This window comes from Platalea leucorodia, assembly GCF_965183815.1.
Source record: "Platalea leucorodia genome assembly, chromosome: Z".
Lineage (NCBI taxonomy): Eukaryota > Metazoa > Chordata > Aves > Pelecaniformes > Threskiornithidae > Platalea > Platalea leucorodia.
In genome coordinates this window covers 94,010,722-94,036,223 of record NC_138858.1, presented here as the reverse complement: position 1 = coordinate 94,036,223, position 25,502 = coordinate 94,010,722, and the positions used below count along the sequence as shown (strand labels likewise).

Below are 25,502 nucleotides of genomic sequence, written 5' to 3'. Positions count from 1 at the left end.
CAACCAATGAGAAGCCTCCGCGGCGCCGCGTCACTCGTGGGCCGGGGGGAACCTCCTCAATGAGCCACATTGTCGCGCGGCGAGTACCGGCGCGCGCTGCTCCGGGGCCGCCTCCGCTCCGCACCGCTCCGCTCCGCACCGCTCCGCACCCCGCCGCGCAAGATGATCGCCTCCCACCTGCTGGCGTACTTCTTCACCGAGCTCAACCATGACCAGGCGCAGAAGGTGAGGGGAGGGAGCCGGCGAGATGCGCGGGACAAAGGGGCCGGCGAGGAGAATCGGGGGGGGATAAGGGGAAAAGAAGGAGGGGGGGGGAGTAAAAAGAAAAAAGGGAAAAGGAAAAAGAAGGAGGAAAAGGGAGAGAAAGGGAAAAGAAAAAAAGGAAAGAAAAAAGAAAAAGGAAAGAAAAAGAAAAAAGGAAAAGGAAGGAAAAAGAAAAAAGAGGGGAAAAGGAAAAAAGAAAAAGATAAAAAGGAAAAAAGGAAAAAAAGGAGAGGAGGGAAAAAGTGAAAAAAAAAAGAAAAAAGGAAAAAAGAAAAAAGGAAAAACTGAAAAAGAAAAAATAAGAGAGAAGGGGAAAAGTAAAAGAAAAGAAAAAAGGAAAAAAGGAAAAAAAGGAAAAAGGAGGGAGAAAGGCAGGCAAAAAGGGGAAACGGGGGGCGGGGAGGGGAGGGAGGGGGCGGGCGGGAGGCGCCGCTGCCGCCCGCGGGCCCCTGCGCTGCCGCGGCGGGCCGCCGTGCGGTACGTGCCGCGGCGGGCGGCTGCGGACCCCGCCGGGCCGGGCGCCCCCCGCGGGCCGGCGGCGCGGAGCAGGAGCAGGCGGAGGAAGGGGGGGCCGTGTGTGTCTGTGCGTCCGCGTGTCTGTGTGTCCGCTGACCCCGGCCGCCCCCGCGGGAGCCGGGGCCGCCCCGCGCACGTGTCGCCGCTTCCTCCCGCCGGCGCGCAGCATCCGCGGGCGCGAAGCATCCCCCGGAGCCGGCACCTTCGGCCCCTCGGCGGGACCCCGGGGGAGCGGGGCCCCGGCTGCGGCCGTGCCCTCCGCCGCCGCTCCGCCCGGGCACGGCGGCCGGAGGGCGCTGCTCCCGGCCGGAGGCCCCGGGGCTCCCGGTCCCCAGCCCTGCCCCCGGCCCCCGCGCCGCCTGCCGCGGCAGAGCATCTTCGTGCCGCCCCCTCCCGCAGTGCCGGGTCCCGGAGGACCGGAGCCCGCTCCGGGACCGCGGACGCCGGTCGGAGCGTCCCGCCGGGATGCGCGGAGCGTTTGTCACCGGTAATTCACGAGGTCAGGACCTTGAAAAGTGCAAGGGTTTCTGCTCTCCTGCGGCTGGTGGGAAGCAGCCGGCCTTTGTTCGGCCAGGGCAGCGCTTGGCGCTAGACAGCCAGTGTGAAATAAATGATTCCGGGGAAAAAACGCTGGCTGGGAGACTGCGCTGAAGGCTCCGGCTCTTTCCCGGCGTTTGGGGCATCTAAGGATACGTCAGAGACGGTTTCGCCTCCGAGTCCTGAGGTCGTGCAGCAGCTCCTATTCCTGGGGTTACAGTGCCCGGGCGTGGGGCGGGTGGCATCTGCAAATGCCCCCCTCAAAAAGAAAAAGCAAAATGCAAAATGCGGGGCTGCAAAGAGCCCCGGCTCGCTCCATCGCCTAACGCCAGGGACGCCGATGGAGAAACAAAACTTGCCACGTTGGCCTTTTGCCTGCATTAAATAGGAAGTAAAACAAGAGAGAACATTAAAAAAAAAAACCAAACAAAGTGCATAGAAATAACTTCCCATCGCAAAGCGATCTGTAAGGAAACGCGGGCCCTGCATCTCCCTCCGCTCACAAGTGTCCCGGGGTTGTGCAACAGCCAAATCCACGGGAAGGGGTTGTGTAACCCGACGGCAGAAATAGGCCAGCGGCGCAGCCCGACTTCTGCCTCTCGGGCTCCGGGCTGCTTACGAGTTCCTTATCGAGAGCTGGAAATAATGGAGTGGAAAGGTCTTGGTTTAAGGAATTTGGCTTCATTACCCATTGGGAAAAGGGTGTGCGAAGCCTCGGGAACCGGCTTCGTTTTCCTCCTGGCGCCGAGCCCAAATAAAATGGGTTGCTGAGATGTGGGGGAAAAAAAAATTCTCCAGGATCCGCTGGCTGGGGCTCTGGCTGCGGTGGGAGATGGCTCTGCCCTCCCAGCCCCACAGAGCCGCCTCCACAGCTGGATTTCTCTGGGTTATTTTTAAACAAATGCCTGTGAATCCCGCCGGTAAGGCAAAGCCGGGGTCGGCGCAGCCTCCGGCGAGAGCACGGAGCTCGGCTTCGCTGCAGGGCAGGGGGGAGAAGGGGGGAAGCGGCTGGGGTTCCGAGCTGGATGCTTCTACCACAGGTGCAAAAATGATTCCTGGCTTATAAATCTTCCCCGGCAAGGAGGTGGGGGGAATCCCCAGCACAGGGAGATGTAGGGGCTGAAATGCTTGGAAAGCTGTGATTTGGTTTTTTGTCAAACCCAAAGGCTTTACCCAGGATTTGAGACTATATTTGGGAAAAGATTTTGGGGCGGTAGCCTGAGGCGTGTGCGAGTCGTGCGTCTTCTTGCTTTGGATCGGGCAGAAAAGGGGCTCGGCTGTGGGAAGAAAGTGCCCTTTCCAGCAGCTGTGGTTTGTATCCACATCAGGGCCTTGAAAATAGCCCCCAAAATAGGATTTTTTTTTCTTCCCGTTCTTGACACGGGGCAGCTTTACCGGCTCCCCTGCCCCCCTGGGGGGGTGTCACCTATGTCCCCAAACTCCTCCTGCCCTTCGCTCTGCCCTGCTGGGAAGTGGGCTGCAGCACTGACTTATCTAACCCCCAAGGGATTGTGCAAACTCTAATTAACCCTCAGCAGCGTCCTTTGACATCCTGGCTTGAAAGTTTGCCGCGGCTGAACCACGTTCCCTTCAGACGTGCCAGCTCTGGCTTTCCTGGTCCCCAGTCCTCGGCCTCCTCGTGCGACGGGAGGAGCGGGAGGCGAGCGAGCTAAAGAACCGGGCTGGCGGCTCTTCTGCCCCATCACTCCTTCAAAAGAAGGAAAAACTGGAGATGGAGTTCATTTTCCTATATATGCGGCCGTTCCCAGGCAGGGGCAGGTTTTCCTTTGGTTTTTTTTGTTTTTCCTTTGCTGGGGGAATTAGTTTTATCTGGCTGATTCCTCCCTGGCTGCCTCTCGCCGGCTCCTCTGCGGTGGGTGTGCCTGATTGCAAATTCCTGGAAACCAACTCAATAGCTTCTCTTAAACCTGTCAAGGTCAGCGGCAGGATGGCCCTTCCCATCCCCGCTGCCTCCGGGGAGCCATCGCGTGTCCCCTCGCTCCTCGGCTTCTCATGTGAGCTACCGTGGGCAGCCCGGGCAGGGCGCAGCCTCAGTTTCCCCAGCGGCGGTGGGATGCTCCCAGCATCCAAGGTGGGAGTTTCGGCGTCAGCGAGGCTTTCCGATCCCGCAGCATCTGAGGGGGATGCTGCCTCTTGTATCTGCCCTGGAGACCTCCTGGGTTTAAAATGGGAGAGAAAGCGGACACGTGGGCAGGGAGGCGTCTCAGAGGCCGACTGGGGCTGCTCAGGGCCGGTGGGAGCCGGGAGCAGTTTGACATCTCCGACTCCTGAGCTGGAAACCAGAACGTTTTCCTGGTTAAATTGGGCTTTTCATGGGGCTATGGAGCAGCTGGGTCACCCGAGGACGGGTCCCCGGCCGCCGCTGATGTTCTGCAGCATGATTTCTTCGCCATGTGCCTCACTCCACCTCCGGCGCGGGGTTCAGCTGCTGTTCCGGGGGGGCGAGGATGGGGAGGAACCGGCTGAGCAGGAAACCATCTGACTCACTGGGTTCAAGATGACTCCAGGCGTGTGTCATCAGAGGCTTGGCTGCGGCGGGGAGGGCACGTGGGGTTTAATTCAGCGTGGAGCCCTCAATAGCAGCCAAGGACGTGGGTGCTGCCGGGGTCAGGGCTGGAGGAGGGTGGGTGCAGCCCAGCATCAGTCCTGTGCCACCAAAGGCGGGGAGGTCGGGGAAGGGGACGAGCCGGTTCCCCGCACTGAGTCAGCCCAGGCTGGGTAACGGCACGGTGACACGGGCATGGCTTTCGGTATGCAAGGGCTGAGGACGTGGCACAGGGTCTGTCCCGTGCTGCGGTGCCCGTCCCTGATCCAACGGTAAAAGTGGCAAAGTGCGTGCCAGGTTATGGTCCCGAGCCAGGAAATAAAACGCTCTCCGTGCTGGATGCTTTCCCGGATTCACCCTGCGACCTCAGTGAACCGCTGCCGCTCCTTCTCCGCGGTTTCCCTGAATCTGTCGCGTCCCGCCGCGGATGTGGGCAGGATGGGGGCACGGCGGCCGGGTGCTCACACAGCATCCCCCTCTGAGAGAAGCAGGGAGAGAGCTGGTATTCTGAAAAACTTCAGTGATTTTTAAAAAAGCAGCATGTTTTAAGTTAAAAACTGGGATAGGGAGGGAAGTAATTTAAAGAAAATAATTTCAGGTAGAGATTACCCTGGAGAGAGGATTGACTGTGCACACTTGTGGGTTAGGAGTGCTCAAGCCTTCCCCAAACTTGAACATCTCTCTTGTTCGCGTACACAACAAATATTTCACTTTCTGTTGCCAAAAAGGAAAAGAATCCAGCCCATAAACCAGCTAACTTCTCCCAGCATTACACTTTGTCCCCAACCACTGCTGAACCGATGCACATCTGGCTGACAGCTACAGCAAGCAGATACGGAGGAACTGGAACCAGTCACTCCCAGTCCGGTTCTTGTCAGACACGTGGCTTTGGAAAGAGACCCAGAGCGAAACTGAAAGTGGAGAAGCATCCCCTTCCCAGAGCCTGGGAGCATTACCAGGGAAGACGTGGCCGAAACCTCACTGCATGAGAATGAGCCACCCCGCGTCCGTCCCCGTCCCCGCCGCTCTTTACCGGCAGGAAGCAGTTGCGCTTCGCCGGAAGCCGCCGTCGTGCTGTAATTTCCATCACCGCCAGCCATCCTGCCCCACGGCCCCACCGCGTGATGGGGAAAAGGGTCCCCGCTACCACTGCCAGGGGACCGGCAGCCTTCATCCTCCCTGCTTCGCATCGCTCGAGCCGTGCCGCCGCCCGCGCGTCCTCCCGCCGAGGGGGGCGGTGATACGGGATAGATCTGTCGGGGAGGGGGTTTCCACTCTTGCAAGCAGCGGCGTTGATGGGACCATCTTGCAAACATATAACCGAGGAATTAGTTTTTATCTCCGTGGGTAGTGGCATTGAATTGGAATGAATTATTCGCAGGCTAATATATTTGCAGCAGTGACCCCTCAGGGTCTAGCCCTGATGGGAGGATTAAGAGAAGTCTTCAGGCAAAAGAACATCATCCAGCTGTGGTGCTGGTACTGGAAATGCGAGTTATTACCATCATTGCAAAGGCAAACCTGGCTTTTGGGATACTTTAAGCTCGTCTCAGCATGGCACAGCTCACTTAGCTTCCAGCTGGCGGCAAAAATTGGGCAACTTGAGGGTTTTTTCAGCCTTGGGGCGGCTGGATCTTGCCCAACGGTGGCCTTGCAGCTGGGAAGGGCGACACTGGGCACTTCCCCAGCACCCAGTGGTGGATGCTTGGCGTGGAAATGAGCTGAGCCTTTGGAGACAGCCCTGAGCTAGGAGGTGGGGATTTGCTCGGTTTTAGTTCAAAAAAATTGCATCGACTCGTTACACCCGCAGCGGCTCTAACGATCCGGTTCTTTAATAAAACGTCCTGCCCTGTGTGCAGCTGTCTGGGGCTGTGAGCACGCCCAGCATTTCCCGGCTTAAATCTGTTCCTCCTCCATTCAGTTTAGATTTCCTCAGGGAAACACTATTATTTATGATGGAACCTTTCCAGAAATTAAATTGCCCCGTTCCGGATCCTAACCTAGTGACTTTATTTATTTGGAATTGGCAATGATCTTAAAAAAAAAAAAGAAGGTTAAAGAACCGAGAAGGTTGGTTGTCTGTAAAGAAACTCATGCTTCGGCGCTGCCGACTAAATTCCCCTCTCTTACCAGATCTTTGCTACAATTTGAGGTGCGCTTGGGTGCAGGGCGGGTAATTGGAGTAACGAGCCGGGCCCGGGGCTGGGGAGCCTTGGGCATGGAGGTGGCCGTGGCTCTTCCTTGGCGGGGGTGAGGTGCACACCCAGGTGGTCGCGCTTGGGAAGGCGCTGAGCCGCTCTGCAGGACGCCCTGACCTGCCTTAGCTGCCAAGTGGGACGATGTCTCCGTTCATAGGAGAAGATGATCCAGGTTTTAAAGGGCTTTGGAGATTAGAAGAAGGTCACCCTGTTTCTCACGCTGCCGATTATTCCTGGTACGTTGGAGCCTGGAGGACGTGGGAAACGTGCTGAGCGGTGCCTGTCCTGGAGAAAGGAGGCGAAACCTCCGCGTCATTTCCCCGTGCTGTGATTTTGGGGGTGGTGGGTCGTGCACGCAGCATCTTCGCTGCCCCGTGCCTTGGGCGGGAATCGAGGAGCAAACAGCACATTCTTGTGCATCCGAGCTTCCAAAGCACCCAGCTTCTCTGGGGTGAGATCTTCCCCTAGCAGCATCTTGCGAGTCAGGGAGGAAAATCAAGCAAAGTCAGGGTGGCAGACGGGAGAGAAACACCAGCAGCTTGTGGTTTGTGCAAGGGTGAACCTCTGCCCCGAGCCCTGCTGGTGTGGTGCCCCACCGCTGGGATGGGGACACCTCAGTGGGACCCCATCCCCGCTCACGATGGTCTCGCCAGGACCCTGCGACCACCGTAGGCTGCCAAAGGAGTCAAGTGAAGGAAGGTCTCACGGGGGCGAGAGGCTGCTGGGAGGCAGAGCACCCCGTGTCGGCCTGGTTTGTCTCTAATTATCACTGACACCCCAGGGCAGATGCTGCTGGCGAGGAGAAGGAGTCTGGGTGAGGTCCTCCCCGTGCCAAGGGGCACGTCGGTGGCTCGCGAGGAGGTTGTGAAAGGCCGCTGTGAGCCAAAGTAACGTTATCTGTCCAGCTCCCAGCTAAGAAATGGGGCTGGGCCGTCTGTGCTGGGTTGATAGCGGGCAGCTACATGGGAGGTGTCCTACCCTGGGGCTGGGGTGGAGGTGGGCTCCAGACCCTGGGTCCCTCTTACAGCTGGAAGAAGAGGGAGAAGGTGGAGGTGAGCTGGGGCAGCGGCCACCTTCCCTGCGCCCGTAACCGAGCCTGGGTACGTGGGTGGCAATTTTCAGCAAGCGAAAGCAAACAGAAAGAGGAGTGGAGCGTTTGACTTCCTGCTGCTGGAATGGTAAGGAGGCGCTGGTAAACAGCCGGCACTGGGAAACCTCCAGGATTCCGTATCCGTATCCTTTCCTCAAACCTGCCTGGCCTCCCAGCTGGCGGGCGCTCGCTCTCCGCTCCCATTAATGGGAAGGAGCTGAAAGCACCAGGAGAAATCGGGAGGAGGTTTCACCCATCTGTCCTGGTTTCAGCTGGGATAAAGTTAATTTTCTTCTGAGTAGCTGGTATAGTGCTGTGGTTTGGATTTAGGAGGAGAATAACGTTGATAACACCCTGATGTTTTGGTTGTTGAGTAGAGTTTGCACCGGCCAAGGACTTTTCAGCTTCCCATGCTCTGCCCGTGCACAAGGAGCTGGAGGGGGCAGAGCCAGGCCAGCTGGCCCAGACTGGCCAAAGGGCTAGTCCGTACCCTATGGCGTCATGCCCAGTACAGAAACTGGGGGAAGAAGAAGGAAGGGGGGGGACGTTCGGCGTGATGGCGTTTGTCTTCCCAAGTCACCGTTAGGCGTGCTGGAGCCCTGCTTTCCTGGGGATGGCTGAGCACCTGCCTGCCCATGGGAAGGAGGGAATGAATTCCTTGCTTTGCTTTGCTTGCGTGCACGGCTTTTGCTTTCCCTGTTAAACTGTCCGTATCTCAGCCCATGAGTTTTCTCACGTTTACTTTTCCGATTCTCTCCCCTGTCCCACCGGGGGGGAGCGAGCGAGCGGCTGTGTGGGGCTTCGTTGCTGGCTGGGGTTAAACCACGCCGGTCCTTTTTGGCGCCCAGTGTGGGGCACGAAGGGTTTGAGATAACGACAGATTCGACTGGAATGCGCTAGATCGAATTTCTAGCTGTTATTGCTGTTCAGCTGTTCGTCGGCAGGCTCCTGTGCTGGCCACGGGGCTTGCTTGCCTTACTGTATGTCAGAGTCTAGTGCTCGTCAGTGGCTGCTTTTTGCTTTTGCTGCTTGCTGTAGTGCTGAACTGCTGACCATCTTACTCCGCCGTGCCTGGGAACGTTTTGATAACAGCAATGGCCACGGGCCTGGGCTGGCAGATGGCTGGGGCATCGCTGCTGGTTCTGTGCTGCTGTTGTACTGGACAGGCTGGGACTCCGGTGGAGCTCCAGGCTGGAACACCGGCGAGGATGCCGCTCCCCAGGGAATAAAGCATCTCTCCTGGAGCATGCTCGCTGGGCTTCCCTCCATCCTCCGACCTCGCCGCGGCAAGCAGAGCAACCGGGGACTTGGCTGCCAAATTTCCAGCAGAGCTGGAGCATCCCAAGCCTGAAACGCAGGCGGCCAAAACCACAGCAGAGCTGTTTTGTTCAGCCCAGGGTCCGAGCGGCTGCATCCGTGAGCGAGGTCACGCTGGGGCGGATGGCTATTACTCGCCCACAAAATGCCCATTTCCTATAGCGTAGCCCTATAAAAAAAAATTCATGCTTGATTTCTGATGACCTTATGTTACGTGCCTACAGACAGGTGAGCTAACTGGGTGGAGTTTTCCTCTGACTTCGCAGGGCTTGCAGCTGCCCTTTAATTAATTTTAAGTGAAGTTAATTGAAACAGGGCATAGTTTGGGAGCTGGCAGTCTGTCCGCCTCTCCGTTTCCCTTCCCTGCTCCGGCCAGGCTGCGGAGACGTGCACGGTGCTAATAGATGGGTCGGGGAGGAGTTTTTCCATGCCTTTCCAGGGAAAGATGAGACACTGATGCCGTTTGTAGGAGCTGGGCATCTTCATAGCCTCAGCATAAGGGTAGAAACGATTGCCAGGCGCAGGAGGGGTGGATTTCTTCCCTTTCTGGCCGCAGCACCCACTTGTGTCACACGGCGTTGTTTGCTGAGCAGCTCTTGGCACCGTAAGCCTTTGTAGGGGTGATCTCAGCAGCGAAGAAATGACTGGGCAGTGGATTCCTGCCAGGCACCCTTCACGTAGGAAGAGTCCCTGGGGGTCAAGGTCGAAGCACGTTGCTGCTGTGGCGTAGGAAGGGCTCCGCAGCTGGAAAACCTCTGGCACTGACCTCCTGACTCACGGCCCGGGCAGGGAAGGTTGTCGAGTTTGGGTCCTGCTCCTGTCGCAACCTGTTTGGGTGTCTGTGGGTGAACGAGCGGAGAAGATGCTGCAGAGCATCGGGAGCTCCTCAGCATTCGGCGTTCCCAAATTGGCACCCGACTGGGCCAGGGGATGCTGCCGAGGAGGGCGCGGGGTGGCGTTTGGGGAGCTCTTTGGAGAGCGGCCCCGCATGCTCAGGAAGAGGTGCAAGAACGGTGGTGGGTGTTATCGGCGTGCCCGGAGATAAGCTATTGCGGCACTGCCGGCGGTGCCGTGTCGGCAACGTGCTGGCACAGCCGTGTCCTGCCCTTCGGGGTGGGTCACGACCTGCTCCTGCTTCTTGCATCAGCCCCAGCGGACACGAAGGGGCTGAACACTGTCCTGAATGTGTCACGGGGGTTGTGCCCGTGTCCCCAGCCCTCCAGCTGACTTTTGGGCTTTGTCTCCACCTTTCAGATCGACAAGTACCTCTACCACATGCGGCTCTCGGAGGACACCCTCCAGGAGGTGTCCCAGCGTTTCAGGAAGGAGATGGAGAAGGGGCTGGGAGCGGACACCAACCCCACCGCCTCGGTGAAGATGCTGCCCGCCTTCGTGAGATCCACCCCGGATGGGACAGGTACCGTGGGACGGGAGATGCTCCCTCCCGGCAGAGCAGAGGGAGAGCGCGGTGGGGAGGTCTCGGTAGGTGCCGACACGTGCCAGGAGGGAGGGCTGGGGCCACCCATCCTCACGGCGCTGGCAAAACAGGGATGGCACCCATGGCACCTTCACTCCTGGTCCTTGGGGCTCCATCCTGCTTCTGCTGAGCAAGGTTTAGTGTGGGGACAGGTCTCGTTCCCTCCTCTGTGCTGGGACTGCTGTGGCTCCCAGTTCCTGCTGGTGGGAGGGAATGTAGAAACCAGCCCTTGCGTGCCCTTCCTGGCAGGACGGAGACAGTCACGGGTCCAGCTCATCAGATTTCATTAGCGCTGAAGCGGGCAGCGATGCCAGCCGCTGTCTGAATGCCGCGAGGGCCACGGGAGGAGAAGGGGGATCTCCAGGCTTGGCTTCTCACAATACGGCCTTTCTGCCTGCTTCCCATGCCAGCAGGGGCCAGGCTGCCGGCAGCACGCTCCCAGCTGGGCACATCCCTGTTTCAGGCTCCAGCTTGCTCCTCTCAACCCAGAAAACTGCTTCCTTGAGCATCCGTATGGGAAATTTCCTCGTGCCTCCCTCTCCTAGCTTGGTGTTTTGGGAAGGAGCTTTGTTGCGGTCCCTGCAGCGTCACCCCTTGCCCGCCGGCATGCAGCGGGATGCAGATGCTCCCACGACCTGCCGAGTCTCCCGGTGCTCGAAGCCGGTGGAGCGGTCCTGGCTGCTGAAGGGCAGGGAGGGACAGAGAGCCCTGAGCAGCAGGAGCTGCCCTGGCTCTGCATCGGCGCTGGCAGCAGCCCGGGGAAAGTCCCTGGGCCGGTCGGTCCCGTTGGCTGAAGCTGCTCAGAGCTGGGGTTGCTCCAGCGTCAGCACCTTCACAGGGGTCCTTGCAAAACCTCGGCGGCAGAGATTGCTGATGGCCAGCAGGAAAGGTGGATAAAGGGGAAGGGAGCTGATGGAAAGACCCATCTGCCCTTCCCTCCCCATCCCCGGCTCTTTTGCCACCGCTGTATTTTCGTACCCGGCTTCTGGAGGTGAGCAGGTCCCAGGAGATGCTGTGGCTGGAGTCCCAAGCGACCTGGCCTTGGCGAGCGGCGACAGGGCAGACTGGAGTTTCCTCTCCTGAGCCAGTGCGAGTCTGCCGGTTGAGTGATGGTGTTAAATAGGGTGTACCCGAGAGGCAGCCCTGCTCAAAGAGCCAAAAAAACCCCTATCGCTGCTGGCTGGCTGCTCTCTTGAGGCAAGGACAAGGGGGATGAGCTGAAGGTCTGCACCACCGGCTGGCGATAATGTCCTTATATATAAGGATATATACGTCCTATATATATTGTCCTTATATATAAGGATAAATGTCCTTGTATCTAGTCTGAATCTCCCCTCTTTTAGTTTAAAACCATTACCCCTTGTCCTGTCGCTACAGGCCCTACTAAAAAGTCTGTCCCCATCTTCCTTATCGGCCCCCTTTAAGTACTGCAGCGTCCCTGCACCCAGAGCCATCCTGCCTGCTGCACCCCACGTGCTTGGCCCTCCCCGGTGCACGTACACCCGAAAGCTGGACCTGGCTGCCTGCCCTGGGATCGAGATTTCAATCTATTTAAATATTTGAGAATATTTTTAATTACAGGGGTAGCTGGAATGTCGCCCCTGGGCACGGGAACTATTGCAGCCAAAGGTGCTGGCGGAGCGTGTGTCAGAGCTCCCAAGAGGCAGGAGCAGAGCTCTCGGCACCCTGACCCGTGTTGGGGAGAAGGTGCAATCCCTCTCCTTGCCCTGGCGAGAGCGAGCCCTGGCTTCCTTCACTGCATCCTCCCGATCTGCAGCTTCTCCAGTGTCCCAGCTGGCATTTCTCGCCCAAAGCAAGCTCAGCACGTGGGGAAAAGCGGCACGGCAGCATGGAAAATGTTACGCAAAAGGGATGCTGGGGCAGTCACGGGGCCGCAGCTGCCCAGCGACTGGAAAGCAGGAGGTTTTCGAGCAAGTCCCGGGGAGCCAAGAGCCTGGGATTCCCTGTATGGCTCCAGCTGGATCCAGGCCGTGAGCGGCATCAGCGTCTCTGCTGTTGGGTTTCGGAGGGGGGACTGGAAGGTGGCCTGTTGTGGCCGTGGGGGTGAGCCGAGGCCAGCCCAAGGGGCTCGCTGCCAGCCCCCCTGGCACGTCACTTTGCAAAGAGATGGTGTGACAACAGCTCGGGGGGAGCTCAAACTCCAGGGGTGCGTCTTTCCTTCTTCCACTGATTTTTTTTTTTAAGCTTCTGGGCAAGTCTGGCTTCGGTTGGGCACGAAGTCCTGCTCCCACCTGCTTTGGGTGTCAGCAGCTGCCTCCCACCCAAAAGATGGGGTGCCACGCCAGCTCCGGGGCTCCGCTCCTTCCTCCTCCCGAGCATCCCTGCCCTTCCTACCCCTCCTTGCTACAGCCTGACTTGTCTCTGCTTTCGGATTACGCCCCGTCTAATGCGCAGCCGGCAGCTCCCCGGGATCCAGGCGGATGAGAGGTGCTTATAGAAATGCAAGGTCACATCTGCGGGTTGAAGGCAAAACACAGACCGGGCTCCCGACTGCTCCACCCTCCTCTGCGCTTTGGAGGCTTTGCTGGTCCTGGTGCAGCATGATAAGGGGGGGATTTCTGCTTCTGAGGCAGGATCTCTCCTAAAAGCAACTTTTCTTGTTTTGCTCGGCTCCAGCACCCACCAAAACGCCGGCTGTGCCGTGCTTGCAGCGAGGCGGTGGGCATCCTACCGCAGGCTGGTGGGGGAAAACAGACCCCAAATAGGCTTCTCCTTGGAGCCCCGGTGACTCTGAGCCAGGGCTCTCCTTGCGTAGTGCAAACACCACCTTCCCTCCTGCTCCTTTCCTGGTTTTTCCAGGCTTTGCCGGTGTCACCGTGTTTCCTCCTCCATGCTAACGTTGACACAAGGATCTTCTGGTGCATCCTCTGTTAAGCCCCGGCAGCTGATATCCCCGGCCTGGGGTGTTCAGGAGGATGCTGCAGGACTTTGGTGGTCAAATCCCTGGGAATTCAAAGAACGGTTCTCTGCAGCACCCTTCCCTTGGCCGCTGGGCTCCGTTCCTGCCGAGAACCAACCGCTTCTGCAAGAAAACCAGCTCGCATGGCCCATGGCCTTGAAAGGCTTTAAAGAAAATGCCATTTTCATGCCCAGAGCCCCTCACCTGGCGATTTACTGCACTCCCCAGCAAGGAATCGCGTTGGGGAATTGCTGCCGGGCGACTCTCGCTGTGGTCGGTGTGCGTTGCTCTTTGCTGGACCCGATTCTGTCCAGAACAAGCCACCAGGTTAATCCCGGATCCTTTGTTGCTGCAAACCTGGTATTTCATGCCCAGTACATCATAAGCTTTGCTGCTCTCCAGCGCTAATTCGGTGTTGATGTGGGCACCGGTGCTTTTCTGTTCCCTCATCTGCTCAGAGGCTCTCAGCGTGCTGAAGGGAGGCGGGGTAGGGCTGGCGAGGGCGGCCGCAGGGGAGATGCCGGGGTCTGCACCCCCACCTCATCCTGCGTCTCCCTGGGGGCAGGGCCTGGACCCGCTCCAGCTTTTCTCTTCCTCTTATTTTTTTTATTAAGCTGATTCGACCAAGGATTCCTGCAAAATGGGATTGCAGTCGGTTGGAAGCCTTGAGGTTTGAGGTCTGGGGTGACTGACCTCCGAGATGCTGGGGCACGGTCCCGCACACGATGCTCGGGTCCCCTGGCCCCAGCCCGGCCAAGGCTGTATTTCTAAGGACAGCAGAGCTCCCTGCCCGCTTTGCCCCGTGCTTTCTTCCAGGAAGCGCAGGCATTTTTTAAAGGCCCTAAACACCCACCATTAAGTGGTTTGCTGAGATTAAACAGACCCTTGAATCAGAGCTCCGTGTTTGCCCTCACTGTTTGGTTTGTGGGCTCAGCATCGCAGCTTCTTATCTTATCACATAACGAAGGAGCCCTCGCCGAAGGGAGGACCCAGACGTGGTATCAGCCGGCGGAGCCCGTCATGCAGCCGTATTGCTTCAGCCGGGGAATTTTCCAAGGGAGATTTTGCTGCCTTTTTCCTCCTGCAAAGCTGATCCACCCAGGAATCCACCCCTTGGCTTCAGCAGTCACCCCTCGAACCACTTGTACCTCTCCTGCAGCTGTTGAGCAGCTTGTGAGGGGGATTTTTCGTTGTTGAGCTGGGTCCTGCTGCAGCTTCATGCCGAGGGGTGGTGGGTGGCAGGGCAAAGGGAAGCTGGTTTGATACGGCCCTGCGGGCCACCAGCCCCACAGGGGTGGAAATTTTGGCCGAAGTGCCGGGTGTGCGGAGAGCTGGGCAGGATGGGAGGACAGCCCCGTCCACGGCTCCTTGGCCTGTTTTGGGGATCATCCCGGGTGCCATGTGTTATCTCCAGGGCGCTGAGCAACCTGTGACCCTCTTGGCTCCAGCATCCCTAGCCCTGGCATATTTATCAACCCCCTGAGGTATTTTTCACACTCTGCTAGCAAGCAGAACGGCATCTGTGCCGACGGCCGGGAAAGCAGGAGTACGGCTTGACCCGTGTTTGGGGCAGAACACGATGCCAGCGGTGCCCAGCCAGGCATGGCATCCAGCTCTGCCCGTCCGTGGCTGAGGCTAAATCCCCGCGGTGGGCTTACCGGTGACACCAGGACAGCGAGGAGCTTCGCTGAGCATTTTTCTGGTGCATTTTCAGCATCCCTGTAAAGAGACGTGGCCAAGGCGTGCCCTGTGGCTGGCAGAGTGTCTGCAAAATGAGCTGCCAAACTGGTTTAAACCTCATCCCTGCAAAGGGTCAACGCGGGCGTGAGGCGAGGAGAAGAAATGAATATTCAGGGTCTGACTGCCCCAACGCATGAGCTCGGGCACTCTGGTGCTCTGCCGGCTCCTGTGCCGTTCTCCAGCCTTGCAAGCGCTGAACTGGACATCTCTTGGCTACGCTGCCTCGCTCAGAGCTGTGCCAAGGGAGTTATTCGAGGAGGAATGAGTTGCAAAGCTTTGATGGGGTCCAGGTTTGGCATGCTCCGTGGTTAACGGCTCTTGCAGGGGGTGTGTGTGTTGCTCCAGAGATGAAGCGAGGGTGGCCAGAGCCCGTGTAGGGACTCGATGAACTTCAGCTTTTGTTAAAATAATGGTGTAACTGCCTTGGCATCTCCTCGTCCCGCTGCCAGGTGATCTCGGGGTGTAACCTTAGTGGAGGGGACTGCGGCCAGAGCACCGCAGCCGGTGCAGGGGAGCTTGGCGTGGGCTGGTGCCACCGAGAGCTGGGACCCGATCTGCCCTGCCTCACCCCGGGGTGATGTGCTGACCCCCTGGGGAGATGCACGGACCCCCTAGTGCTGCCCCCGGTCTCCATCCCCAGCGGCAAGGCTGTTGATCGCTGCTCAGGACCTCTGAGCCCCTCTTATTCCTCATCTTCTCATTTCCTCAGAGCGCAAGGACTGCTTTTAATAGACCCTTTCAGCAGGAGAGGGACTTTATAAAGCTGCTCTCAGCCCAGGCTCCGAGTCCGTCACCGTCCGCAGTTCCCTCGCCCCGAGTCCTCGGAGGGTCAGCTCCAGGAAAGACGCCAGGACAGATGGACACCCCGCAGGCTTGGACAGCGAGCTGCCTTTTCAGCTGGAGTCACTGGAGATGCTGGCTGGCCTGGTGTCATTTGAATACTAATAAACCACACTTTTTGTTTCAACTGTAGCCCCTTTGTAAAAGCCTCGGCGGGCACAATGCGGCCCCCGGGCACTGTAATCTGCCCGGGGGAGCCAGCACAGCACATTTAATGCATTCAGAAATCAAACAGTGCTGATAGAGGGCTTTCCCCCAGCCCTCTCCCCACACTGCTAGGTATTTAAAACAGCCAGCTTGGCACTTTTCCCGCATCCCAGGTCTCAGTTGGTCCGAAATTCAGCGAGCTGCCTTGGTGCCTGGTACAATAAAAAACAAACAGGAGGTGAAGCCTGCTGGGCTCAGCCCTTGGGTCTCGGGGAGCAGGACCCGGGGCTCCTCTTGGCCAACACAAAGGGAGAAACTCTGCTTCCCACGTCTGCCCCGGGAAGGCAGCAATGAGGCCCCGAAGGTCTTTTGGATTTTTTTTTTCCTCCCCGCTTTCCTGCTTACACCTTTCAATCTTGCCTTCGGCCAGAAGCCACATGCCAGGAGTGCACGGGATTCCTGGGGCAGGGCAGGTTGTCCTGGGCCAGGCAGCCAAGCCTGAACACGAGGGGTTTTTTCCCCTATAGCAAATGCTTCGCCAAACTCTAGTGTTTCGACAGCTGGCTAGCAGGGTTTGAACCGCTTGGGCTGGAGATTTAGGAGCTTTCGCCAGCATCCTGCGTCAATAGGGTCAGGACCGGGTCTGCCGCCTTCTTCCTTATGGCGCCTGAGGCTGGAGCTGCTCTTCCCTGGGAGCTCCGCGCGTTTGGGCCCGGGCTGGGCTGGACGGGGCCGGTGGGGTCTGTCCTCGTGCCGGCAGACACACTCCTCCCTCGTCCACCGCCTCTGCGCTCCCTACCCAGGGCATCAGGATATGTCTCAAAGATATTGCTCTGATCCCCGTCAGCCGTGGGGGTGCCGGGGTGGAGAGGAGCAGCAGGAAATATGGCCGCAGCTCTGATAAAATAAAAAAAAAGAATGAAATAATGAAAAAATATTAAAAAAAAAATCATACCTTACCCTCATATTTGTGAGGCGGCTGGTTACTTCCTCGCTTGCTCCAGGGCTGTCCTGCGCGGGCGCTGATGCTGCTGAAAGGGACCTGCCGAGGTAAATGGCTGTTCTTGTCTGGGCTCCCGCAGAGGATGGGGACTTCTTGGCGCTGGACCTCGGTGGCACCAATTTCCGCGTGCTGAGAGTGAAGGTGTCCGACAACGGCCTGCAGAAGGTCGAAATGGAGAATCAGATCTACGCCATCCCCGAGGAACTCATGCGAGGCAGCGGGGTGCAGGTGGGTTCAGCCCCTCTCCGCCCCATCCCCGCTCTCCTGGCACCCCCCTGACTGCAGGGCTTCCCCCACCGAGGGGAGCCACCCCTCTTGGGGCAGTTCTCCGGCCTGAAGGGAGGGCTGGCATCACCCCAAGACCCTGAGCTGCGTCATGGCGTTGGAGCAGCATCCTATTGCTGCCTTGCCCAGCAGGATCCGGGTAGATCCTTGCCTTCCTTTGCCCGGAGCTATTAATTCCTGACACCAAGTAGCCATGACGGGTGAGGACCACGGAGATGTCATGTGGGTGACAGACCACCGGTCCCTCGAGCGGGCAGGGATGCAGGCGCTGCTCTGGTCCATCGTCTCGGTCGGGGCAGCGGGGTGAGGCTCTTTGCCTTTTTTTCAGCTCTTCGACCACATCGCTGAGTGCTTGGGCAACTTCATGGAGAAGCTGAAAATCAAAGACAAGAAACTCCCCCTTGGGTTCACCTTCTCCTTCCCGTGTCACCAGACCAAGCTGGATGAGGTGGGTGAAGGTCTCGCCTCCTCGTGAGGGTTGTGGCTGCGCCTGGGATGCAGTGGGATGAGGGCAATAGCTGTCCCACACCAGTTCAGCTTGTGCTTTTAATTAGGCTCGTTGGGTGTGGGTAGCATGCAAGGTCCTGGTGCTGCTGGGAGCAAAGGATGTGTCTCGGGGCTTGCAGGGGTCTAGGAGGTGATGTTTAACACGGCTGGTCGCTCCGTGCTTCCACTCTGCATGGATGCCTCTGTGGAAAGCAGCATTTTTACCTCTGCAGACAGAGCTCAAGGAGAGCGGCTGCGGCGGGGAGAGCAGCTCCGGCCGCCCGCAGCCACAGGCAGCCCAGACGTGCCAAGCATCACATCCCCCGTCATGCAGCCAGCGCAGGGAGAAGGGGGGTCACCCGCCCCGGCTGCTCACCATGCTCCGGGCAGCCGGGAATCGATGGCTGTCAGCTCCGCTCAGCTGCGCCGGCTCTCCGCCAGGAGCTGGTGACCTCGCTGGGAGACTAAACATCTCGGCCAGCAGAGCCCAGCCGAGGCACGTGGCCCCTCTCCTGCCACCCACGGCCTCTGCTGGGCTCTGGCCCTTGGGAGGGGCTGGTGCTTTCCTTGCCCTTATCTCACCCGGCTTCCCGGGCAGGATCGGAAAGGAGGGCGGCTCCATGGCGTGCTGGCGATCCAGCACGTCCTCCCCAGGCGGGAACGCGGCGGCATTTTGTACCAGGGATGGGGCAAGTCGCGCTCTCATGCCTGAGTGATTCAGCAGAAGTAACAAGGGAGAAGATTAACGCTTTCCTCGTGGTAGTAGTGAGGGCTGTAAAAAAAAAAAAAAAAAAAAAAAAAAGCTGGGAGAGGAAGCATCCGTCCCAGGTGACCTTGTCTGGTTTGCTTCTCTCCGTGCCTCAGTTTCCCCATCTGTAAGGCAGGGCAGGCGTTTGCCTCGCTAAGGCATCTGGGGCTGTAGGGTTGGAGATTTTGAATGCAATCGAGTCCTTTCCCTTCCCCCAAGGCTCAGCGCAGCCTTCGGCCGGGCGACTGCGATGGCTCTGCGGGGTGGGGACACACCCCGTGCCTCCGGCTGCAGGGGACGGCGAGACCCCGTCCCACAGGGTCTGGGTCAAGGAGCTCTCTGTACGCCCGGGAACAGGTTTGGCTCCAGGGCTCCATAAAACCCAGTCACGGGAATCACGTTCCCTCCTGCTGGCAGGAGCAACGAGCGACTCGCATGCTATTTCGTGTCCATAAACTTTATCTGCGCGGAGATGCAGAAATCATTGCTGATAGCGCAGCTCGCAAGCCGATAACAGGGAGGGACTCACCTGCGGTGCTGTGTGTCCGTCCAGCCTTGCCTCGCAGCGGGGAGCCCTGGAGACACATGGCTTGGTGGGTCTGTCCCCCGAGCGTTCCTTCTTGCTGTTTCTCCGTAGAGCATCCTCATTACGTGGACGAAGGGATTCAAATGCAGCAGCGTGGAGGGGAAGGATGTGGTGTCGATGCTGCGCAAGTCCATCAAGAAAAGAGGGGTAAGAGGCTGGGCAGGTCTGTCACCTCCGGGGGCGGTGGGACAGGGGCACGCGGCTCCCCGGGAGAGGATACGTAAGGCTCCGCGCCTTGGCTCCCCCGTGACAGCAGAGACGTTTCGGTCTCTTTTGGCCACGCTGACTCAACCTCTCCTCTCCACCATCTCAGGACTTTGACATTGACATCGTGGCCGTGGTGAACGACACCGTTGGGACCATGATGGCCTGCGGCTACGACGATCATAACTGTGAAGTTGGCCTCATTGTCGGTGAGCTGCAGCGAGGGGGAGAACTGGGGTTCATCTCTCTATGAACTCCAGAAGGAGATCGCGTTTCTTGCAGGTTTCAGGGTCTTTTTGGGGAAAAAGAAAGGTGATAGCGATGTTAGAAAACCAGCATTGCCCAGTGTTTGGTTTCTTCCATCTTCGCTTTCTATGGTGCATTTGGCTGTCACTGATTATGGGGAATAAGGGAAAGGCAGCATGCTCTCTCACCACATCCCTGTGCTTGGTTCAGGTACCGGTACCAACGCCTGTTACATGGAGGAGATGAGGCACATTGACCTGGTGGAAGGGGACGAAGGTCGGATGTGCATCAACATGGAGTGGGGGGCCTTCGGTGATGACGGCGTGCTCAACGACATCCGGACAGAGTTTGACCGCGAGATAGACATGGGCTCGCTCAACCCTGGCAAACAATTGTAAGCAGATTCTTGGCTTCGGCTCAGGTTCGGGGTTTGCTCGGCATTGTCTGTCCTCCTGTTGCGCTGGTGTTAGCGGGACCGAAGAGGTCATCCTAGTTAATTAGGTCACCGCGTCCTCCGCCGTGCCAGCTACGCCAATGCAAACAGGGGCTGTATCACAGATTTGGGTTGGTACGCCCAACTGAACCACTCAACACCCGCTTCCCTCGGGAGCCTTTCGCTTGAATGAGTTGATTTCTGTTTCTTTCCCCTGCCAATGAAGTTATCTGCCAGCCAAGGCAACACCACCACCTAATGTCCACATCCAAATCCAAGGATTTCCCATTCCCCAGGTGGCTTCTGGCAGCACAGGTGGGATTGGGGGGGGTCTCGGCAAACTGACAGACCCCCTTCAGGTAGCCATAAGCTCTCCTTGCAGAACGATGGTTATGTCAACATGGCTTTATTTTCTCAGTGATGGGATAAACTACTCTGGAAAGAGATTACCTAGATTGCCTTTGGGCCTGGAAGGCTGCCAAGTGTTTTTAAGGTCAGCCTGTGGCCACCTCACGGCACATGCAGCCAAACACGCACCTTCCCGTCGGCAGGTTTGAGAAGATGATCAGCGGGATGTACATGGGAGAGCTGGTCAGACTCATCCTGGTGAAGATGACCAAGGAAGGGCTCTTGTTTGGAGGAAATCTCACACCAGATCTGCTCACTACCGGCCACTTTGAGACCAGATACGTCTCTGCTATTGAGAAGTAAGTAGGATCCAGATGGTTTCCTGGGGTGCCAGCCCATCTCCTGACATCTGTGCTGGGGGAAAACAGGACCCATCACAGGGCTATCCACCGAGCAAACCAGGACACTTCACAGTGCAAAAGTTGGATTTCCAGGCATGAATCCTTTTTTGTCCTGTGATGTGCAGGGAGAAAGAAGGGCTGCAGAAAGCCCACGAGATCCTCACCAAGCTGGGCCTGGAGCCATCTCACGAAGACTGTGTGGCCACCCACCGCATCTGCCAGATCGTCTCCACCCGCTCAGCCAACCTGTGCGGGGCCACCCTGGCAGCAGTGCTGCGACGCATCAAGGAGAACAAGGGGGTGGACCGGCTGCGGTCCACGGTCGGCGTGGATGGCTCCGTCTACAAGAAGCATCCTCAGTGAGTCCGTGGGGATAGGCACGGCTGGCGGGGAGAGAGGGCGAGAGCGCAGAAATCTGTTCCTGCCAGCAGTGGATAAAGCTTGGCGCAAGCAGAGCACCTCCAAATATTCCCCTGGGCACCTCCGTTTGGATCCCAAAGGGGCCCCAGTCATTTGCAGCCCTACGGGGTCACATCACCCGTGGTGGCATACTCAGGTCCTCTTTCCTCCTCCGTAGCTTTGCCCGGCGCCTCCATAAGACGGTGCGGAAGCTGCTGCCGGACTGCGAGATCCGCTTCGTGAGGTCAGAAGATGGAAGCGGCAAAGGGGCAGCCATGGTGACGGCGGTGGCCTACAGACTGGCCGCCCAGCACAAGGCACGGCAGAAGATTTTGGAGGCGCTCAAGCTGAGCCACGAGCAGCTGCTGGAGGTGAAGCAACGGATGAGGATAGAGATGGAGAACGGGCTGGGCAAGGAGACGCACGCAGAAGCAACGGTGAAAATGCTGCCCACCTACGTGTGCTCAACTCCAGACGGGACAGGTGACGTACCGTGTGTATAAGCCCACATATGTCCTGCGTAGGGCAAAGAGCCAACATCGCTGCTCCCAGCATCTGCACCGCGTGGGGAAGGGCTGGGACCTTTGCCATGGCCAGTTCCTCTTTGTGGTGGGAGTGGTGCAAAGCTTTTTAACCTCCAGTGTGGTACTGGGAAAAGCGGCTGAGCCTCCGGGACGTTCTGCACTTGACTTAACACAAAGCCTGGCTTTCACCGCGGTTTTCACCACCGCAGGTTTCTCACCACCATTGTCCTGGGTTGTGCTCCCAGTTCTGTTGGTGGCTTGTGTGTGCACCTGCCCCTTGGCTTGAAGCCCTGTGATCACCCTGAGTCTGGAGCAAACCTCTCCATCCATCACCTTCCTGCCTGCACCTGCTGCTCTCCATTCCCAGCCGCGTCTTGGTTTCTGGTCCTCTCCCAGGACGAGGGCAGATTCGGATCAGCTTTGTGCCACGTTCGCGATGCCCCTTGTTGGGATCTCTCCCCTAAGGATTCTCTCTTGGGTTTCAGAAAAAGGAGATTTCCTCGCCCTGGATCTGGGAGGCACCAATTTCCGTGTGCTGTTGGTGCGCGTGAGGAGCGGGATGAGGCGTGGCGTCGAGATGCACAACAAGATCTACTCCATCCCCGTGGAGATCATGCAGGGGACGGGCGAGGAGGTGAGGATGGGCAGCTGGAGGTGGAAAACCAGGGCATCTTCCCTGGGGCGGCAGGAGAAGCGGCAGGCAGTAGTGCTGCTGACCACAGGAGCGGTTTTTGCCTTGCTCTGCTTTCCAGGGTGCAAAACCAGGAGGGTGGAGAAGGCCGGTGCTCTCCTGCCTTTAGAGCAGCGAGTTCTCCCCAAGGCTCTGCTGTTCGAAATGCGCTTTAGGAAGCTTGAAACTGTTTTTTAGGTTAGAAATCCTGTTATTCCCAGGCATCACTGAACCTCCCTGAATCCCACACACTCCACAAGGGCAGATAAGCATCATCTCTGTTTCCCAGATAGAGAAACCACAGCACAGGCAGTAAGAGACGTCCCCAGAGTCTTATTTGCAGATGGAAAGAGTTTTGCAAAGCCCTCCAGGCGGTGCTCAGGGACCGGGAGTATTGCTGGCAGGAGGCTCTGGGGATACCATGCAGAGGGACGGGATTCCCGTCACACCCCTGGTCACCTCCCTGCTAGCCCCTCCATCCCTTCTGGGTGCAGTACGGGACCTGCAAGGTGGAGGTGTCGCAGGGATGCGACCACGCTGTCGGTGGGGAAGAGGATGAAAAAGGAGCTGTTTGGGGCTTGCTCACCTCACAGGGTGCCACTGAGCAGCACGCCGGTCTCTTCAAAGCCCCGTTGGGGACACGTCTCCAGTAGGTCAGGCAGGCTGGCGTCCAGCTGAGTTTCTTGCTGTGATGGTAACTTCTCCTTTTGGCTTTGTGCACGCAGCTCTTCGACCACATCGTCCACTGCATCTCTGACTTCCTGGAATACATGGGAATGAAGGGTGTATCGCTCCCACTCGGATTCACATTCTCCTTCCCTTGCCAGCAGAACAACCTGGATGAGGTAACCCCAGCCCAGCTGGTAGCATGCACGTCTGGTACCCAGGGCTGGCTGAAAAGCCGCAGCGCCCTGGCGACCCCACGTACCAGCATCAATGGCCACGCGGCAGGGCAGGCAGGGACCCGAGAGAGGGGGGAGGCAGGAGCTCAGGGCTGCCAGTGCTTCTGAAAAGCCCCTTTGCTGCATCAAAGCAAACGCAGATCCTTTGAGCTCTAGAGAAAACCCAGCTGAGGCATCCTCCACGCGCGAGGGTCTGACCTCCACGTGCCCGGCAGTGCCCACCGAGAGCTGTGATTTACCGCAGGGTGTTTCCACAACAGGCAATTCTCCTGAAGTGGACAAAAGGTTTCAAGGCGACCGGCTGTGAAGGAGAAGATGTGGTGAACCTGCTGAAGGAGGCAATTCACAGGAGAGAGGTGAGTGTCCACGTAGCTGCGAGAAGCCGGCTGCTTGCTCCCACACCCCAGCTGTCTTTGGCATCTTTAATTGGTCTGTAACGCAAATTAATGGGCTGAGCGCAGGGCTAATGAGTGTCTGAACTTTAACAACCACCCTTAGTCAAGACTAGAGGTTGGATTTTCAGACCCCGGAGCTAAGAGCTGGCTTCTGGCCAGGGCTGGAGCAGGCTTGTCTTGCTGCGAGCTGGGGAGACGCCATGCTCCTTTCCTCAGTGCAGACCACCCAAAGCTGCTGCCCTGGGGGCCGTTTCTGGCGGGGCTGTCCCAGTGTGCCAGCTCCTCTGCAGTCGTGTCTTGAGGTTTGAGCGTCCACCTGCAGACACGTGGGGCTGCAGGAGGTGCATGGGTGCCCGGAGGACTCCATGCTCAGCAGACGGGTCCTTTCCCAGTCACGGGTGCAGACGTAGCAAGCTCTGTCCTCCAGGAATAACCCATGCAATCCCATCCCTCTGCAGGAATTCGACCTGGACGTGGTCGCGGTGGTAAATGACACGGTTGGCACCATGATGACCTGCGGGTATGAAGATCCATGTTGCGAAATTGGGCTGATAGTCGGTGAGGACTGCAACTTTCTTCTGATGTTCCTCCGCCCGCGGTCCCAAACCTGCCCCCGTGGGGTGCTCCTGGCTGCAGGAGGTGTCCGAGGGCTTTCATCTTGCGTACACGCCCCGCTTCTCCGATGGCCCTATTGAAAGATGCTTCTCTCTGCAGGCACAGGCAGCAACGCCTGTTACATGGAGGAGATGAGGAACGTGGAGCTGGTGGAAGGGGAGGAGGGCAGGATGTGCGTCAATATGGAGTGGGGGGCATTTGGTGACAACGGGTGCTTGGATGACATACGGACAGAGTTTGACACGGCGGTGGATGAGCTGTCTCTCAACCCTGGGAAGCAAAGGTGCGTGGTGGCTTTGGGGGGCTGGGGAGGGACCCCCGATGAGGGTGGGTGTCCGGGATCCTGATCCAGACCCAGTGTCCCTTCTTGTCCTGATGTCCCGCCTTGCCCTCTCCTTCCCAGGTTTGAGAAGATGATCAGCGGGATGTATCTGGGGGAGATTGTCCGAAACATCCTGATGGATTTCACCAAGCGAGGGCTGCTCTTCCGAGGACGGATCTCGGAGAGGCTGAAGACCAGAGGGATCTTTGAGACCAAGTTCCTCTCCCAGATAGAAAGGTGAGGTCCAACAGGCTGGGCGAGCACCAACTCTGGCCTTACAGCTGCAGATCAGAGCAGAGATGTAGTTTGGGGAAAGCGTTCCCAGGGCTTGTGGGAGAAGTCCCAAGCACTCCATCTGGAGCCAGGATGGCAGGGTGGTGCAATGCAGATGGGTCAGCAAAACCCATGGGGTTCTGACAGTGCCGGCGTGGAGAGACAAGGAAACTGCCCGGGGCTGGCAACACGGACGCCTCTTTATCCTCTGTCCTGGACAGAGAGGGGCCACAGGTTCAATAGCCCCATGCTCCAGGTCATGGCTTTGTCCTGAAATAGCCTCACCGATGAGGATGTGACATCAAAGCCACATCTCGGTCTGAAAGCTGTGGTTAGAGGGGAGCTGTAGAGTCCCTCCAGCCTGTGTCACCCAAGCTGCGAGTCCCTGGGCTCTGCAGGACGTAGATAAGGAAGGGGAAGCCACGCATCCCGAGTTGCTCCATCTCCTAATGCTGCCTGGCCCTTGTGTCCTCCCCAGCGACTGCCTGGCTCTGCTCCAAGTCCGCTCCATCCTCCAGCATCTCGGCCTGGAGACCACGTGCGACGACAGCATCATTGTGAAGGAGGTGTGCACGGTGGTGGCCCGGCGGGCAGCTCAGCTCTGCGGGGCTGGCATGGCAGCTGTGGTGGACAAGATCCGGGAGAACCGCGGGCTGGACTTCCTCAAGGTCACGGTCGGCGTGGACGGCACGCTCTACAAGCTGCACCCTCAGTGAGTTGCTCGGTGGTGTGCCGTGGATGGGCGGCTGTCCTCCAAGGAGGCTCACGCTGGTGCATCTGCCCACCTCGGGTAGAGGGGGTGCTGAGGGCGGGAAGCGTAGCAGGGCCGTTGGAGAGGAGGTATTTCAGGGTCTCAAGGGCTGCCAGTACCTCACTGATCAAAGCAAGAAGCAGCTGCTCCCTAAAGGATGGGGAGCCAGCAGAGAGAACGCAGCAGGGACCCCACACCAGCCAGGGCCCATCCCAGGGTACCTGAGGCTGGGTTGACCCAGTGAAGGTGACCGGGTTTGACCAGGAGTTGAGATCATTGAGCAAAGCCATGGTGATGAG

At 58.3% G+C, this 25,502-nt stretch overlaps 1 protein-coding gene across 2 annotated transcripts in view; it reads left to right on the top strand.

Annotated features, from left to right (window-relative positions):
• The first annotated feature begins 129 nt into the window (after positions 1-129).
• Positions 130-25,502, top strand: part of LOC309602873 (hexokinase-2) — a 30,813-nt gene continuing 5,440 nt past the window's right edge. The window contains exons 1-17 of one of the 2 annotated variants that reach the window (XM_082336972.1): positions 130-225; positions 9,743-9,905; positions 16,695-16,843; positions 17,229-17,348; positions 18,772-18,867; positions 19,034-19,133; positions 19,381-19,564; positions 20,155-20,310; positions 20,478-20,711; positions 20,930-21,234; positions 21,761-21,909; positions 22,671-22,790; positions 23,108-23,203; positions 23,701-23,800; positions 23,957-24,140; positions 24,261-24,416; positions 24,931-25,164. In XM_082336972.1, coding sequence (XP_082193098.1) covers positions 163-225; positions 9,743-9,905; positions 16,695-16,843; positions 17,229-17,348; positions 18,772-18,867; positions 19,034-19,133; positions 19,381-19,564; positions 20,155-20,310; positions 20,478-20,711; positions 20,930-21,234; positions 21,761-21,909; positions 22,671-22,790; positions 23,108-23,203; positions 23,701-23,800; positions 23,957-24,140; positions 24,261-24,416; positions 24,931-25,164 — 2,609 coding nt within the window. In that variant the 5' untranslated portion in view covers positions 130-162. Of the gene's footprint in view, positions 226-7,051; positions 7,260-9,742; positions 9,906-16,694; positions 16,844-17,228; positions 17,349-18,771; positions 18,868-19,033; positions 19,134-19,380; positions 19,565-20,154; positions 20,311-20,477; positions 20,712-20,929; positions 21,235-21,760; positions 21,910-22,670; positions 22,791-23,107; positions 23,204-23,700; positions 23,801-23,956; positions 24,141-24,260; positions 24,417-24,930; positions 25,165-25,502 lie in introns of those variants that run through there. The other variant, XM_082336973.1, reaches the window with a different exon arrangement.